Below are 19,170 nucleotides of genomic sequence, written 5' to 3'. Positions count from 1 at the left end.
TATCTGTCTTCTTGATTCTGACCATCCTGTGGGTGTAAAGTGACACCTCATTGTGGTTTTGATTTGCATTTCCCTGATGGCTAGTTGAATTCAGTTTGGACATGTTTATTTTGTGCTACCTTAAATACAGGTGGGGATATTCAATACGAAGTTTGGACTTGAGTTTGGAGCTTAGAAGAAAAAGCTGAGCAATTGTAGGTTGGGAGCAGTTAGCATATAAATGGTAATTTTGCCATTGAGTGGAGGGAAGTAAGCAGAGAGAATGAGAAGATGTGAAGGGAAGTGACTTAAGCCCAAATCCTGAGGAACATTAGTAATTAAATGACAGTAAAGGAAGCAGAGCCTGCAAAGGAGGCTGAGAGGCCGTGGCCAGAGAGTGAGGTGGAAAACCAGGAGAATGTGGTGTCATGGAGTCCAGTGAAAGAGATTATTTTAAGTTGGAAGAAAGGGCCTATCGTATAAAATGCTTTTGAGAGACTCAATAAAATTAGGACTGAAAGTGACCTTCAAATGTAGTAATAGGTAAGTCATTTCAGTAGGGGGATGCTGGCAAAGGCCAGATTGAGGTAAATTGAGGAGTGATTGGGAAATAAAGAGGGCTCAGCAGGTGTAGACAAAAAGTGTTAAAGAATTTTGTGAAAGGGAGGCAGTCAGTGGGTATGGTCAAGAGCAACTCCATTTCAAATGAGATTGGAGATATTAAAAATATTAGAGGGATTATCAGCACAGCAGTATCCAGAGAAGGCAGAAGGCAATAAGATCCTGAGTCTGCCTTTGTAATGGGAGGGAAGGAGAGACCTGTCTTGAGGGCAGGAGGTTGGTGTTTCCTTCTGCTGTCTTCTATTTTCCCTGTGAAGTTAGAGATGAGGCTGTCTGCACAGAATCATGTAGTAGGTGAGATGTTCAAAGTAAAGAATGGAGAAGGTTTGAAATAGGCACTGTGGAGAGTAGGAGAGAGCGAGCCAACCATGAAAATATAAAATGATTTCTGGACTGCATTGAGAATCTGGTAGAGGTTCCCTGAATTTACAATAGTACAACTTTTTCTGGTGTGTGTTTTCTCCATTGGTATTGAGCAGTGTGGCTTTGGGGTTAGTGCTATAATGCAGGGTTGGAGTCTTTTAGCCCAAGTGAAGGACAAGAAGGGGAGGGGGTGGAGAGTATAGGGAAAGAACAGATGGTGAAGTTGAAGTGGAGCATGGAATTGAAGCTGAATAGAGGATTATTCTTCATGGTACAGATGCATTTTGGACCCCACATTATCTAGAGTCCTCATAATGGAATCTCACTATGGTGTCATGTCATTTTGCAGCAAGATAGAATTTCTGTGCAAGCTTACTTGCTGTGGTAGTTCAGCTATTACTGTAGCCCAGATTTTACTTGGACCCATGTAGTCCTAAACACCATTTGATTAAGCTACAACCTCAGTAAATAAAATATAATTTGTAGAAGTCGTGAATGTACTTTCTAAAAACACATGACTCTGACATTTTAATACAGTGTGAAACTGCAGCACAACAGGAGTTTGCTGAAGAACTTCAAAAGCGGGAACGTTTTTTAGTTGAAAGAGAACAACTACTTTTCAGACATGAAACTGCATTGAGTAAAATTAAAGGTGTCGAAGAAGAGGTTCTTACAAGATTTCAGATTATAAAGGAGGTAACTATATAGCATTGATTTCAGAGTAATGTAATTTCTGTTTTTCTTAATTTAGATTCACTAGTTATTAGCATGTTGCCATATTTGCTTTATTTCTTCTCCATTCCCCCTTCCCCCTACATAGTTTTTCCTGGACCATTTGAAACTAACTTGCAAAAATCATGACTCAGCACCCCTAAATACTTCCTTAGTCTAATCAGTGCTTAATTTTTGGACTGTGTATCTCCTAAGCATAAGGACATTTGCCACATCATTATCATATTAGGAAATTAATGCTAATTGAATAATTTAACTTCATATGTAGTCTGCATTCATTTTCCCAATTGGGTCTTAAGATTTTTTTTTTAAGATTTTATTTATTTATTTATTTGGGAGAGAGAATGTGTGCATGCGAGTGGGAGAGGGAGAGGGAGAGGGAGAGGTAGAGAATCTCAAGTAGACTCCCTGCTGAGCATGGAGCCCAATGTAGGGCTCAATCCCACAACTCCTAGATCATGACTTGAACTGAAACTGAGAGTTGGATTCTTAACAAACTGAGCCACTCAGGTGCCCCATTGTCTTGAAATCTTTTATTGCTTGTTTTATTTTCTGATCAAGGAACTAGATAGAATTCATGCATTATACTTGATTTTTATATCTTTTTGGTTTCTTTGAATCTGGAGCAGTCAACCATTTTTTTTGTGAGACTTTTCTTTGAAGATTCCACGCCAGTAGTCTTGTGGAGTATGTCATATTCTGGATTGGCTTGATTGTTTCCCAAGGATTTTTTCAGGTTGAATATTTTTATCAAGAAAATTATGTAGGTGGTAGGGTGTACTTTGTTTCTTATCAACAGATACATTACTATATGTATAACTTACATAGAGTAAATTTCATTCCGTTTTGAAAAATGCATATAGTCTTGTAATCACCACCATAATCCCAATAAAGAATAACTCTAGCACCCCAAAAGTTACCTTATGCTCCTTTGAGGTTATTCCTCCCCACCCCTAGCACCTCTGCCCCCTGCCAGTAATCACTGACCTATTTTCTGTCCCTGTATTTCTACTTTTTCCCAGAATATCATGTAAATACAATCATGATTTTTCTTTATCTGTGGTTTTCAGCAGCCATTTAATTATGAGGTATCTCCACATGCTTTTCTTTGAGTTTATCCTGTTTGGGGTTCACTGAACATCTTGACTTTGTAAATTAATGTCTTTCACCAAATTTGGGAAGTTTTTAACCAAAATTTCTTCACTTATATTTTATGTTCCAACTGCTTTCTCATCCTTCTGTGTCTCCAGTAACTCATGTGTTAGGTCTTCCTATTATACCACAGACTGCTGCGGCTTTGCTCGTTTCCCTTGTGTTTCTTCTGTGTTCTTCAGATTTGATAATGTCTATTATCTACCATTACATTCATTGTTTCTTCTTTCATTTCCATGTTGCTATTGAGATCATCTAATGAATTTTTAATTTCTGGTATTTTAATGTTCTAAAATTGCTAATTATGTTCTTTTAATAATGTTTAATTTTCCTTACAAGAATTTTTATCTTTCCATTTGCATTCATTTGTAATTACCTCAGGGAACATAGCTAAAAATTCAGCGTCTGGATCATGTAAGAATTGGCATTTCTCTTGAGACTTAATCACATTTTTCTGGTTCTTTGTATGTTCAGTGACTTTTGGATTCTATTTGGGACCTTTTGGATATTGTACAGATTCTGGATCTGGTTATAATCCTCTGGAGACTGTTTATTTTTTTAAGCAGTCAGCCCAGCTGTTTGTTTATTTATAAATTTTTTTTTTTTTTTTTTTTAGTCCTCAAGCTGTTTATTGCTTTAACAATGCACCCTAGAGGACATCCTTTTTGTAAAAATCTATTTTGTAACCTCTAAGCAATATTTTGAGGGAATGGCAGTATTTAGTATTTTTTCCACTTATAATATTTTTTTATTATATTATGTTAGTTACCATACAGTACATCCCTGGTTTTTGATGTAAAGTTCGATGATTCATTAGTTGCGTATAACACCCAGTGCACCATGCAATACATGCCTTCCTTATTACCCATAACCAGCCTATCCCATTCCCCCAAGCCCTCAGTTGCTTTCGCAGAGTCCATAGTCTCTCATGCTTCATTCCCCCTTCTCATTACCCTCCCTTTCTTTATCCCTTTCTTCTCCTACCAGTCTTCCTAGTTCTTATGTTCCATAGATGAGAGAAATCATATGATAATTGTCTTTCTCTGCTTGACTTATTTCACTTAACATTATCTCCTCCAGTGCCGTCCATGTTGCAGCAAATGTTGAGAAGTCGTTCTTTTTGATAGCTGAGTAATATTCCATTGTATATATGGACCACATCTTCTTAATCCAGTCATCTGTTGAAGGGCATCTCGGCTCCTTCCACGATTTAGCTTTTGTGGACAATGCTGCTATGAACATTGGGGTGCATATGGCCCTTCTCCTCACTACGTCTTTATCTTTGGGGTAAATACCCAGTAGTGCAATTGCTGGATCATAGGGTAGCTCAATTTTTAACTTTTTAAGGGACCTCCATGCTCTTTTCCAGAGTGGCTGTAACAACTTGCATTCCTACCAACAATGTAGGAGGGACCCCCTTTCTCTACATTCTCTCCAACAATTGTTGTTTCTTGCCTTGTCAATTTTTGCCATTCTAACTGGTGTAAGGTGGTATCTCAGTTTTGATTTGAATTTCCCTGATGGCTAATGATTTTGAACATTTTTACATGTGTCTGTTAGCCATTTGTATGTCTTCATTGGAAAAGTGTCTGTTCATATCTTCTGCCCATTTTATGATTTGTTTATTTGTTTCTTGTGTATTGAATTTGAGAAGTTCTTTGTAGATCTTGGATACCAGTCCTTTATCTGTAGTGTCATTTGCAAATATCTTCTCCCATTCCGCGGGCTGCCTCTTAGTTTTTTTGACTGTTTCCTTGGCTGTGCAGAAGCTTTTTATCTTGATGAAGTCCCGCAAGTTCATTTCATCTTTTGTTTCTCTTGCCTTTGGAGATGTGTCATGAAAAAGGTTGCTGTGGCCGATGTCGTAGAGGTTGCTGCCTATGCTCTCCTCTAGGACTTTGAGGTCTTTCATCCATTTGGAGTTTATCATTGTGTATGGTGTGAGAGAGTGGTCAAGTTTCATTCCTTTGCATGTAGCTGTCCAATTTTCCCAGCACCATTTACTGAAGAGACTGTCTTTTTTCCACCAAATGTTTTTTCGTGCTTTATCAAAGATTAGTTGCCCAAAGAGCTGAGAGTCCATTTCTGGGCTCTCTATTCTGTTCCATTGGTCTATGTGTCTGTTTTTGTGCCAGTACCATGCTGTCTATGTGATCACAGCTTTGTAGTACAGCTTAAAATCCGGCAACGTGATGCCCCCAGCTTTGTGTTTCCTTTTCAACAATTCCTTGGTGATTTGGGGCCTTTTCTGGTTCCACAGAAATTTAAGGGCTGTTTGTTCCAGTTCTTTGAAAAATGTCATTGGTATTTTGATTGGGATAGCATTGGAAGTGTAGATTGCTCTGGGTAGCATAGACATTTTAAGTATGTTAATTCTTCCGATCCATGAGCGTGGAATATTTTTCCATCTTTTTGTTTCTTCTTCAGTGTCTTTCAAGAGTGATTTGTAGTTTCTAGAATATAGATCCTTTACCTCTCTGGTTAAGTTAATTCTGAGATATCGTATGATTTTTGGTGCTATTGTAAATGGGATAGATTCCCTAATTTCTCTTTCTTCAGTCTCATTGTTCGTGTATAGAAATGCAACTGATTTCTTTTTTTTTTTTTTTTAATGATTTTTTATTATATTATGTTAGTCACCATACAGTACATCCCCGGTTTCTGATGTAAGGCTCTATGATTCATTAGTTGTGTATAACACCCAGTGCACCATGCAATACGTGCCCTCCTTACTACCCATCACCGGTTTATCCCATTCCCCCACCCGCCTCCCCTCTGAGAAATGCAACTGATTTCTGAGCATTGATTTTGTATCTCGCCACATTACTGAACTGCTCTATAACTTCTAGTAGTTTGGGGGTGGAGTCTTTTGGGTTTTCCTTATAGAGTATCTTGTCATATGCGAAGAGAGACAGTTTGACTTCTTTGCCGATTTGGATACCTTTTATCCCTTTTTGTTGTCCGATTGCTGTTGCAAGGACTTCTAATACTATGTTGAATAATAATGGCGAGAGTGGGCATCCTTGTTGTGTTCCTGATCTTAAGGGAAAGGCTTCCAGCTTTTCCCCATTGAGAATGATATTTGCTGTAGGCTTTTCATAGATGGTTTTTATGAGATTGAGGAATGTAGTACCCTCTATCCCTACAGTCTGAAGTTTTTAATTAGGAAAGGATGCTGTATTTTTTCAAATGCTTTTTCTGCATCTATTGAGAGGATCATATGATTTTTGGCTTTTTTCTAGTTGATATAATATATCACACTGATAGATTTGTGAATGTTGAACCACCCTTGCATCCCAGGGATGAATCCCACTTGGTCATAATGGATAATCCTTTTAATGTACTGTTGGATCCTGTTAGCTAGGATCTTGTTGAGAATTTTGGCACCCATATTCATCAGGGATATCGGTCTCTAATTCTCCTTTTTGTGAGGGGGTCTTTGCCTGGTTTGGGGATCAAGGTAATATTGGTCTCATAGAATGAGTTTGGTAGTTTTCCTTCTGTTTCTATCTTTTGAAATAGCTTTAGGAGAATAGGTATTATTTCTTCTTTGAATGTTTGGTAGAATTCCCCGGGGAATCCATCAGGCCTGACGTTTTGTTTTTTGGAAGGCTTTTAATCACTGTTTCAATCTCTTCATAATTAATTGGTCTGTTTAAAAAATCAATTTCTTCCAGTTTCAGTCTTGGTAGTTTATAGGTTTCTAGGAAGGCCTCCATCTCTCCCAGGTTGCTTAATTTATTGGCATATAGCTGTTGATAAACGTTTCTAATAATCCTTCCTATTTCATTAGTGTTGGTTTTGACCTCTCCCTTTTCATTCATAATTTTATTAATTTGGGTCCTTTCTCTATTCTTTTGGACAGGTCTTGCCAGTGGCTTGTCTGTTTTATTTATTCTTTCAAGGAACCAGCTTCTGGTTCTTTTGATCTGCTCTACTGTGCTCCTGGTTTCTAATTCATTGATCTCTGTTCTAATCTTGATCAACTGCTTTCTCGCGCATGGATTAAGCCTGTTCTGTTGCTGTTCCAGCTTCTTGAGGTGAGAATATAAAAACTTCATTTTAGATTTTTCTATTCTTTTGAATGAGGCTTGAATGGCTATGTATTTTCCCCTTAGAACTGCCTTTGCAGTGTCCCATAGGTTTTGGACCATTGTGTTTTCGTTCTCGTTGGTCTCCATAAATTGTTTAAATTGATTTTTGATTTCCTGGTTTATCGAATCATTCTTGAGCAGGATGGTTCTTAGTCTCCAAGTGTTTGAGTTTCTTCCAAATTTTTCCTTGTGGTTGAGTTCCAATTTCAAGGCATTGTGGTCAGAGAGTATGCAGGGAATAATTTCAGTCTTTTGGTATCGGTTGAGACCTGTTTTGTGACCCAGAGCATGGTCTGTTCTTGAGAATGTTCCATGTGCATTAGAATAGAATGAGTATTCTTTTGTTCTGGGGTATAGTGTTCTATATATATCTATGAGGTCCAGCTCGTCTAGTATGGCATTCAAAGCTCTTGTTTCTTAGTTGATTTTCTGCTTAGGTGATCTCTTGGTTGCTGCTAGTGGAGTGTTGCGGTCCCCTACTATTAATGTATTTTTATGTATATGTCTCTTTATTCTGGTTAAGAGTTGGCTTGTGTATCTTGCTGCTCCCCTGTTGGGGGCATAGATATTTATAATTGTCATATCCGCTTGTTGGATACATCCTTTAAGAATAATATAGTGCCCTTCTGTGTCTCTAACTATAGCCTTTAGTTTAAAATCCAATCTGTCTGATATGAGAATTGCTACCCCAGCTTTCTTTTGAGGTCCATTGGCATGAAAGATGGTATTCCATCCCTTTACTTTCAGTCTGTATGTATCTTTAGGTTCAAAATGAGTCTCTTGTAGACAGCAAATGGATGGGTCATGTCTTTTTATTCAATCTGCAACCCTGTGGTGTTTTATGGGAGCATTTAGGCCATTTACATTGAGAGTGATTATTGAGGGATCTGATTTTAATGATGTCATGTTGCCTGTAAAGTCTTTGTTTCTATAGATTGTGACATTCTGTTCTATAGCACTCTTGGGGCCTTTTTACTTTTATAGAACCCCCCTTAATATCTCCTGTAGGGCTGGTTTCGTGGTTACGAAATTGGTCAGTGACTGGCGATTCTGGAAGGTCTTTATTTCTCCATCAATTCTGAATGACAGCCTTTCTGGATAAAGGATCCTTGGCTGCATGTTTTTCTCTGAAAGAGCTTTCAAAATGCCCCCCAGCCCTTTCTCTCATTCCAGGTCTGACGTAATTCTGATACCTTTGCCTTGGTACATGAGAAATTTCTTTGCCCTGGCCGCTTTTAATACTGTATCCTTGGATCTAATATTTGCTAAATGCACTATGACGTGACGTGGCGTAGGTTTGTTGTGGTTGAGCTTGGGAGGGTTGTTCTCTGCCTCTTGGATACGAATGCTTGTTTCCTTTGCTAGATTAGGGAAGTTTTCAGCTACAATTTGTTCAAATATCTCTTCTAGACCTCTGTTTTTCTCCACCCCCTCAGGGATGCTGATGATTCTGACATTGGAACGTTTCATTGAGTCAGTAATCTCCCATAACCTACATTCTTGAGATTGGATTTTTTTGAGCCAAGTTTCTGTTTTAGCTTTCTCTTCTACTAAGCCATCCTCCAATTTGCTGGATTTGTTCTTCTGCCTCATTCACCCTGGCCATCAGAGCCTCTAGTTTTGACCGCATTTGATTCATAGTATTTTTAATTTCTGCCAGATTCACTCTCATTTCCGCCCCTAGAGATTCTGTATTCTCGTTAATATTTTTTTTCAAGTCTACACATCATCTTGACCATTGTTACTCTGAACTCCATTTCTGATAATTTGGTTATATGCATATCCATTAGTTCTGTGGCAGAGGCCACAGGCTCATTGTCTTTTCTTTGCTGAGCGGGATTTCTCCTTCTCGACATTCTGATGAGGAGAGGTTGCCGGGTTGTCCAGAGCCCAAATTATTGCCCAGGACCCATGCGGTGTGCACTTGTTTTATAGGGATCTTAGGGATGTGGGCTTCTTGATTTTTCAGCCTGGCTTCTGGGGCAGGGGCCTGCCGCGCCGATTCGCAGGCAACCCTGTTTGGGTAGAGTCTCCCTGTCCCCTGCGATGGGGGATGGGGATGGGCACAGTGTGAGCCAGCATTTCCAGGCTTTTGTTCTCTGGCAGCTTTCCCTGGCGGTTTGTTGTGCCTCTTCTGATAGAGCAGCAGTATCCGAATCCCAGCCTCTGTCACAGACAGAGGGATTGCAGTCCGCTCTCCACTGAGCTCCTCTGGCCACTCTAACTCTGCTTCTGTTGGTGCTGCTAAACCCTACAGCGTCCCGGGATGTGCGCTCCACACCCGGCTTCCCGCCCTCATTTCCAGGGCTGGCGCGTCTCTGTCCTTTTTGTTTCTAACACCGCCAGCCGCCCCGCGCTTTCCGGACCTCCGTTTCAGTGTGGTTCGGGCGCACTCCGGAGCTCTGGTTCTCAGTCTGGTCACGCGCGTTCCCCGGCTCACGGTCTCAGTTTGCTCTCTCGTGGGTTCTGGTCCTCGAGTCAGCCCTCTCCCGAGTGCAGGTGGCTACCGCTTCCCGGCTCCTGAGTGCGGAGGCTCCCTCCCCTTCCGTTTATCTTCGCTATCTGTGCGCGGTTTCACGGCTCCCCGCTTTGTACCTCAATACTCAGTGCTGGAGATGTTCATTTGTAGAGATCCAGATGTATCTTCTTGCGTCTCAGGCTGATTCCGTGGATGTTCTGGTTGGTGTGGTACCTATCCAGCTCGACTCAGGGAACCAGCTGTAAAAGGGGACCCCTACTCCTTCGCCATCTTAAGTCCCGGGAATCTGTTTATTTATAAATTAAAGTATAGTTGACATACATTATGTTAGTTTCAAATGTACAACATAGCGATTTGACATTTTTATGCATTATGAAATGCTCACCATATTAAACTAGTTACCATCTGTCACTATATAATGCTATTATAATATTATTTTCTATATTCTCTATGCTTTTCTATATTCTCTCTGATGCTTTACATCCCTGACTTATTTTGTAACTGGAAGTTTTTACCTTTTGACCACCCTCACCCCTTTTGCCCTCCCCTGCCCACCTCCCTCCCATAGTGGCAGCCATACCAGTTCCTTCTTTTATGAGTCTGTTTCTGTTTTGTTTGTTCATTTGTTTTGTTTTTAGATTTCACATAAAAGTGAAGTCATGCAGTGATTGTCTTTCTCTGACTTATTTCACTTTACATAATACCCTCAATGTTCCTCTATGTTGTCACAAGTGCCAAAATTTCATTCCCTTTTATGTCTCGGTAATAGTCCACTGTGTATTTTTACCACATCTTTATCCATCCATCAGTGGACACCTAGGTTTCCTCTATATCTTGGCTGTTGTAAATAATGTTGCAGTGAACAATGGTGTTCATATATCTTTTGGAATTAGTGTTTTCATTTTCTTTAGATGAATACTCAGAAGTGGAATTGAAGGATCATTTGGTAGTTTTTTTAATTTTTTGAGGAACCTCCATGTGTTTTCCAGAGTGGCTGCATCTATTTATATTCCCACCAACAGTGCATAAGATTTCCCTTTCTCCATATCCTTGCCAACACTTGTTATTTCTTGTGTTTTTGATACAAGCCATTCTGACTGTTGTAAGGTGATAATCTCATTGTGGCTTTGATTTGCATTTCCCTGATGATTAGTGAAGTTGAACATTTTTGCATGTACCTATTGGCCATCAGTATATCTTCCTTGGAAAAATATCTTTTCAGGACCACGTCCCATTTTTTAATTGGGTTATTTTGTTGTTGAGCTGTATGAGTTCTTTATGTATTTTGAATATTAATTAGTATCCAAGTATATTTTGGATATATCATTTGCAAATATTTTCTCCTATTCAGTGGACTCCTTTTTTGTTTTATTGATGGTTTCCTTCACTGTGCAAAAACTTTTTAGTTTCATGTAGATCGAATTGTGGTTTTTTCCCTGCAACTATTAATTTTTGTTTTTGTTGCCCTTGCCTGAAGAGACAGACCAAAAATATATTGCTAAGACTGATGTCCAGGAGTTTATTACCATTGTTTTATTTTAGGAGCTTTATGGTTTCAGGTCTTACATTTAGCTCTTTAATTCATTCTGAGTTTATTTTTGTATATAGTATGAGAAAGTGGTCCAGTTTCTTTGTTATGTAGCTGTTCAGTTTTCTCAGCACCATTTATTAAAGAGTCTGTCTTTTCCCCATTGTATATGCTTTCCTCCTTTGTAGTAGATTACTTTACCATATAAGCCTTAGTTTATTTCTGGGCTCTCTGTTCTGTTCCATTGATCTCCAAGTCAGTTTTTGTGCCAACGCTATACTGTTTTGGTAACTGCTGCTTTGTAGTAAAGTTGGAAATCTGGGAGTATGATACCTCCAGGTTTGTTCTGTCTCAGGGTTGCTTTGGCTATTTGGGGTCTTTCATGGTCCAAACAAATTTTAGTATTATTTGTTCTAATTATGTGAAAAATGCTGTTGGCATTTTTTGGTAAGGATTGCATTGAATCTATAGATTACTTCCAGTAGTATGGAAATCTTAACAGTATTTGTTCTAATCCATGAGCATGGTATATCTTTCCATTTATTTGTGACATCTTCAGCTTCTTTCATTAATGCCTTACAGTTTTCAGAATACAGGTCTTTCACCTCCTTGGCTAAATTGATTTCTAGGTATTTTTATTGGGTTTAGTGCAATTGTAAATGAGATTGTTTTCTTAGTTTCTTTTTCTGCTACTTTGGTATTAGTATAGAAACACAACTGATTTCTGTATATTAATTTTGTATCCTGCAACTTTACTGAATTCACATATTAGTTCTAATAGTTTTTGGTGAATTCTTTAGGGTTGACTATATATAATATATTGTCATTTGCAAATAGTGACGGTTTTACTTCTTCCTTCCCAACTTGGATGCCTTTTCTTTTTCCTCTCTAATTGCTATGGCTAGGTCTTCAAATGGTATGTTGAATAAAAGTGGTGAAAGTGGGCATTATAGTCTTGTTTCTAATCTTAAAATAAAAGCTTTCAGCATTTCACCATTGAGTGTGACGTTAGCTGTAGCTTTCTCATATTTGGCCTTTATTGTGTTGAAGTATGTTCCCTCTATACTCATTTTGTTAATAGTTTTAATCATGAATGGATGTTGCCTATTGACAAATGTTTTTTTTCTGCATCTGTTAAGATGGTCATATGATTTTTATCCTTTATTTTGTTAATGCGGCATATCACATTGATTTGCGAATATTGAGCCATTCTTGCATCCCTGAAATATATCAGAGTAATTCTGGCTTCACAGAATGAATTTGTCCTTCCCCTTAAATAATTTTGTAATAGTTGGGAGAAGGATAGGTGTGAACTGTTCTTTGAATGTTTCGTAGAACTCACCTGTAAAGCCATCTGTTAGTTGGCATTTTTTGATTACTGATTTAATTTCATTTCTAGTAATGGGTCTGTTCAGATTTTCTATTTCTTCCTGGTTCAGTCTGGGAAGATTGTGTTTCTAGGAATTTATCTATTTCTTCTAGGTCATACAAGTTTTTGGCATATAATTTTTAATAATAGTCTCTTAAGAGTCTTTGTATTTTTGTGGTGTCAGTTGTAACTGCTCTTTAAGTTCAGATTTTATTTTTTTTGAGTCCTCCCTTTTTTTCTTGGTGCATCTGGCTGTAGGTTTTTGTTTATCTTTTTAAATAACCTGCTCATAATTTTGTTCATTTTTTCCATTCTATTTTCTACCAGTTTTAAAGTCTTATTTCAGTTATTTCTCTTCTGATATTTATTTTTTCTTTCCTTCTGTGATCTTGGGCTTTGTTTGTTCTTTTTTAGTTCCTTTAAGTGTGAAGTTAGATTGTTTATTTGAGATTTTTCTTGTTTCTTGAGGTCGGCCTGTGATGCTGTAAATCTCCCTTTTAAAACTTCCTTTGCTGTGTCCCAAAGATTTTGGAGTGATGTGTTTCCATATTTGTTTGTTTCAGGTATTTTTTTACTTCCTCTCTTTCTTTGTTGATTCACTGGTTATTTAGTAATATGTTGTTTAACCTCTCTGTGTTTGTGTTTTTTCCTTTTTTCTTGTAATTGATCTCCAGTTTCATACCACTGTGTTTGGAAAAGTATGTTTCCATGTGGACTTGGAAAGAATGTGTATTCTCTTTTTGGATAGAGTGCTCTGTGTATATCTGCTAAGTCCATCTGGCCTGATGTATTGTTCAGAATCACTGTTTTCTTATTGACGTTCTATCTGGATGATCTGTCCACTGATGTAAGTGGGGTGACAAAGTCCCCAGTTGATACTGTATTTCCATCAATTTCCCTTATTGTCTTTCGGTACTCCTATGTTGGGGCATAGGTATTTAAGTTGTTATTTCCTCAGTTGGATTGATCCCTTTATCACTATGTAGTGCCCTTCTTTGTCTCTTGTTACAGTCTTTGTTTTAAAGTCTTTTTTTCTGATGTAAGTATTACTACCCCAGCTTTTTTTTCTTTTCATTTCCATTCATATGGAATATCTTTTTACATCTCTTCATTTTGTCTGTACGTGTCTTTAGGTCTGAACTTAGTCTCTTGACTGGGTTTTGTTTTTTTTTCTTTTAATTTTACATATTTTAATAACCATATTTCAAGTAGTTTCCTTTGTAATTCTTTTTTTTTTTTAATGACTTTTTATTATATTATGTTAGTCACCATACAGTACATCCCCGGTTTCCGATATAAGGCTCGATGATTCATTAGTTGTGTATAACACCCAGTGCACCATGCAATACGTGCCCTCCTTACTACCCATCACCGGTCTATCCCATTCCACCACCCCCCTCCCCTCTGAAGCCCTCAGTTTGTTTCTCATAGTCCATAGTCTCTCATGTTTCATTCCCCCTTCTGATTACCCCCCTTTCTTTATCCCTTTCTTCCCCTACCGATCATCCTAGTTCTTATGTTCCATAGATGAGAGAAATCATATGATAGTTGTCTTTCTCTGCTTGACTTATTTCACTTAGCATTATCTCCTCCAGTGCCATCCATGTTGTAGCAAATGTTGAGAACTCGTTCTTTCTGATAGCTGAGTAATATTCCATTGTATATATGGACCACAACTTCTTAATCCAGTCATCTGTTGAAGGGCATCTCGGCTCCTTCCATGATTTAGCTATTGTGGACATTGCTGCTATGAACATTGGGGTGCATATGGCCCTTCTCTTCACTGCGTCTGTATCTTTGGGGTAAACACCCAGTAGTGCAATGGCTGGATCATAGGGTAGCTCAATTTTTAACTTTTTAAGGGACCTCCACACTGTTTTCCAAAGTGGCTGTACCAACTTGCATTCCCACCAACAATGTAGGAGGGATCCCCTTTCTCCACATCCTCTCCAACAATTGTTGTTTCTTGCCTTGTCAATTTTTGCCATTCTAACTGGCGTAAGGTGGTATCTCAGTGTGGTTTTGATTTGAATTTCCTTGATGGCTAATGATTTTGACCATTTTTTCATGTGTCTGTTAGCCATTTGTATGTCTTCATTGGAAAAGTGTTCATATCTTCTGCCCATTTTTTGATTTGTTTATTTGTTTCTTGTGTATTGAGTTTGAGAAGTTCTTTGTAGATCTTGGATACCAGTCCTTTATCTGTAGTGTCATTTGCAAATATATTCTCCCATTCCGTGGGCTGCCTCTTAGTTTTTCTGACTGTTTCCTTGGCTGTGCAGATACTTTTTTTTTTTTTTAAGATTTTATTTATTGGGGCGCCTGGGTAGCGCAGCGGTTAAGCGTCTGCCTTCGGCTCAGGGCGTGATCCCAGCGTTCTGGGTTCGAGCCCCACATCAGGCTCCTCCACTGGGAGCCTGCTTCTTCCTCTCCCACTCCCCCTGCTCGTGTTCCCTCTCTCACTGGCTATCTCTATCTCTGTTGAATAAATAAATAAAATCTTTTTTTTTTTTTTTTTTTAAAGATTTTATTTATTTATTTTGACAGAGAGAGACAGCCAGCGCGAGAGGGAACACAAGCAGGGGGAGTGGGAGAGGAAGAAGCAGGCTCATAGCGGAGGAGCCTGACGTGGGGCTATATCCCATAACGCCGGGATCACGCCCTGAGCCGAAGGCAGACGCTTAACCGCTGTGCCATCCAGGCGCCCCTTGTGCAGAAACTTTTAATCTTGATGAAGTCCCATAAATTCATTTTATCTTTTGTTTCTCTTGCCTTTGGGGATGTGTCATGAAAAAGGTTGCTTTGGCTGATGTCGTAGAGGTTGCTGCCTATGTTCTCCTCTAGAATTTTGATGGATTCCTGTTTCACATCGAGGTCTTTCATCCATTTGGAGTTTATTTTTGTGTATGGTGTGAGATAGTGGTCAAGTTTCATTCTTTTGCATGTAGCTATCCAATTTTCCCAACACCATTTATTGAAGAGACTTTTTCCCACCAGATGTTTTTTCCTGCTTTATCAAATATTAGTTGCCCAAAGAGCCGAGGGTCCATTTCTGGGCTCTCTATTCTGTTCCATTGGTCTATGTGTCTGTTTTTGTGCCAGTACCATGCTGTCTTCGTGATCACAGCTTTGTAGTACAGCTCGAAATCTGGCATTGTGATGCCCCCAGCTTTGTTTTTCCTTTTCAACAGTTCCTTGGAGATTCGGGGCCTTTTCTGTTTCCATACAAATTTAAGGACTATTTGTTCCAGTTCTTTGAAAAATGTCCTCGGTATTTTGATCGGGATAGCATTGAAAGTGTAGATTGCTCTGGGTAGCATGGACATTTTAACTATGTTAATTCTTCTGATCCATGAGCATGGAATATCTTTCCATCTTTTTATGTCTTCCTCAATGTCTTTCAAGAGTGATTTATAGTTTCTAGAATAAAGGTCCTTTACGTCTCTGGTTAAGTTAATTCCAAGGTAACGTATGGTTTTTGGTGCTATTGTAAATGGGATGGATTCCCTAATTTCTCTTTCTTCGGTCTCGTTATTCGTGTATAGAAATGCAACTGATTTCTGAGCATTGATTTTGTATCCCGCCACGTTACTGAATTGCTCTATAACTTCTAATAGTTTGGGAGTGGCTTCTTTTGGGTTTTCCATATAGAGTATCATGTCATCTGCGAAGAGAGACGTTTTGACTTCTTTGCCGATTTGAATACCTTTGATCCCTTTTTGTCGTCTGATTGCTGTTGCAAGGACTTCTAGTACTATGTTGAATAATAGTGGCGAGAGTGGGCATCCTTGTCGAGTTCCTGACCTTAAGGGAAAGGCTTCCAGCTTTTCCCCATTGAGAATAATATTTGCAGTAGGCTTTTCATAGATGGCTTTTATGAGATTGAGAACTGTACCCTCTATTCCTACACTCTGAAGGGTTTTAATCAGGAAAGGATGCTGTATTTTGTCAAATGCTTTTTCGGCATCGATTGAGAGGATCATATGGTTCCTGAGTCTTTTCTTGTTGATATGATGTATCACGCTGATTGATCTGCGAATATTGAACCACGCTTGCATCCCAGGTATGAATCCCACTTGATTGTGATGGATAATCCTTTTAATGTACTATTGGATTCTATTAGCAAGTATCTTGTTGAGGATTTTGGCGTCCATATTCATTAGGGAAATCGGTCTGTCATTCTCCTTTTTGAGGGGGTCTTTGCCTGGTTTGGGGATCAAGGTAATAATGGCCTCATAGAATAAGTTTGGTAGCTTTCCTTCTGTTTCTATTTTTTGAAATAGCTTTAGGAGAATAGGTATTATTTCTTCTTTGAATGTTTGGTAGAATTCCCCAGGAAAACCGTCTGGGCCTGGAGTTTTGTTATTTGGAAGGTTGTTTATCACTGACTCAATTTCTTCATAATTAATTGGCCTGTTTAAGGAATCAATTTCTTCCGGTTTCAATCTTGGTAGTTTATAGGTTTCCAGGAAGGATTCCATCTCTTCCAGATTGCTTAGTTTATTGGCATATAGCTGTTGATAAAAATTTCTAATAATCCTTCCAATTTCAATGGTGTTCGTCATGACCTCTCCTTTTTCATCCATAATTTTAATAATCTGGGTCCTTTCTCTTTTCTTTTGGATAAGTGTTGCCAGTGGTCTGTCAATTTTATTGATTCTCTCCAAGAACCAGCTTCTAGTCCTGTTGATCTGCTCTACTGTACTTCTGGTTTCTGATTGATTGATTTCAGCTCTAATTTTGGTCAGCTGCTTCCTTGTGCGTGGATTAGTCTGTCCCTCTGTTGCTGTTCCAGCTTCTTGAGGTGAGAATATAAAAACTGCATTTTAGATTTTTCTATTCTTTTGAGTGAGGCTTGGATGGCTATGTATTTCCCCCTTAGGACTGCCTTTGCAGTATCCATAGGTTTTGGACTGTTGTATTTTCATTCTCATTGGTCTCCATAAATTGTTTAATTTGATTTTTGATTTCCTGGTTTATCGAGTCATTCCTGAGCAGGATGGTTCTTAGTCTCCAAGTGTTTGAGTTTCTTCCAAATTTTTCCTTGTGGTTGAGTTCCAATTTCAGAGCGTTGTGGTCTGAGAATATGCAGGGGATAATTTCAATCTTTTGGTATCGGTTGAGACCTGTTTTGTGTCCCAGAACATGGTCTATTCTTGAGAATGTTCCATGGGCATTAGAATAGAATGAGTATTCTTTTGTTCTGGGGTGTAGTGTTCTATATATATCTATGTGGTCCAACTCGTCGAGTATGGCATTCAAAGCCTTTGATTCTTTGCTTAGTTTTTGCCAGGGTGTTCTATTTCTGAGAGTGGAGTGTTGAGGTCCCCTACTATTAATGTATTTTTATTTATATGTCTCTTTATTCTGGTTAAGAGTTGGCTTGTGTATCTTGCTGCTCCCCTGTTGGGGGCATAGATATTTATAATTGTCATATCCACTTGTTGAATACTTCCCTTAAGAATAATATAGTGCCCTTCTGCATCTCTAACTATAGTCTGTAGTTTAAAATCCAATTTATCTGATATGAGAATTGCTACCCCAGCTTTCTTTTGAGGTCCATTTGCGTGAAAGATGGTACTCCATCCCCTTACTCTCAGTCTGAATGCATCTTTGGGTTAGAAATGAGTCTCTTGTAGACAGCAAATGGATGGGTCATTTCTTTTTATCCAATCTGCAACCCTGTGGCGTTTTAAGCAAGAATTTAAACCATTAATGTTAAGACGAGTACTGAGAGATATGATTTTAATGATGCCATGTTTCCAGTAAAGTCTTTGTTTGTATTGGCTGTGACTTTCTGTTCTGTATCACTCTTGGGGCCTTTTTATTTTTATAGAACCCCCCGTAATATCTCCTGTAGGGCTGGTTTCGTGGTTACGAAATTGGTTAGTGACTGGCGATTTTGAAATGTCTTTATTTCTCCATCCATTCTGAATGACAGCCTTGCTGGATAAAGGATCCTTGGCTGCATGTTTTTCTCTGAGAGAGCTTTAAAAATGCCCCCCAGCCCCTTCTCTCATTCCAGGTCTGTGTGGACAGGTCTGACGTAATTCTGATGCCTTTGCCTTGGTACGTGAGAAATTTCTTTGCCCTGGCCGCTTTCAATACTGTATCCTTGGATCTAATATTTGTGAAATGCAGTATGACGTGACGTGGCGTAGGTTTGTCGTGGTTGAGCTTGGGAGGGGTCCTCTCTGCCTCTTGGACACGAATGTTTGTTTTCCTCGCTAGATTAGGGAAGTTTTCAGCTACAATTTGTTCAAATATCTCTTCTAGACCTCTGTTTTTCTCCACCCCCTCGGGGATGCCGATGATTCTAACATTGGATCGTTTCATTGAGTCAGTAATCTCCCGTAACCTACATTCGTGGGCGTGGATTTTTTTAAGACCATCTTCTATTTTCACTTTTTCCTCTATTAACCTATCCTCCAATTCACTAACCCTTTCCTCTGCTTTGGTGACCCTGGCTGTCAGAGCCTGTAGTTTTGCCTGCATTTGGCTCATAGAATTTTTAATTTCTGTCAGATTGGCTCTCATTTCTGTCCTTAGGGATTCTATATTCTCAGTAACCTTTTCGTTAATAGTTTTTTCAATTCTACTCATCATTTTGACCATCGTTACTCTGAATTCCATTTCTGATACTTTGGTTACATCCATATCCATTATTTCTGTGGCAGAGGCCACAGGCTCACTGTCTTTTCTTTGCTGGGGCGCGGGGGGCTTCTCCTTCTTGTCATTCTGATGAGGAGAGGTTGCGGGGTTGTCCAGAGCCCAAATTATTTTTTTTTTTTTTTCAGAGCCCAAATTATTGACTGGGTCCCAGGCCGTGCCCCTTGTTTTATAGGGATCTTAG

The 19,170-nt window shown here is 38.9% G+C and overlaps 1 protein-coding gene across 19 annotated transcripts in view; it reads left to right on the top strand.

Moving 5' to 3' along the window:
• The window catches only part of CCDC138 (coiled-coil domain containing 138), a 188,544-nt gene that overhangs the window by 14,173 nt on the left and 155,201 nt on the right, over positions 1 to 19,170 (top strand). For all 19 annotated transcript variants that reach the window (XM_057309185.1, XM_026516035.4, XM_026516026.4 and 16 more), the window contains exon 6: positions 1,501 to 1,659. In XM_057309185.1, coding sequence (XP_057165168.1) covers positions 1,501 to 1,659 — 159 coding nt within the window. The remainder of the gene's footprint in view (positions 1 to 1,500; positions 1,660 to 19,170) is intronic.

This window comes from Ursus arctos, unplaced genomic scaffold (assembly GCF_023065955.2).
Source record: "Ursus arctos isolate Adak ecotype North America unplaced genomic scaffold, UrsArc2.0 scaffold_8, whole genome shotgun sequence".
Lineage (NCBI taxonomy): Eukaryota > Metazoa > Chordata > Mammalia > Carnivora > Ursidae > Ursus > Ursus arctos.
Note: the sequence above shows the minus strand (reverse complement) of the source record. Positions and strands in the feature narration are given on the sequence as shown.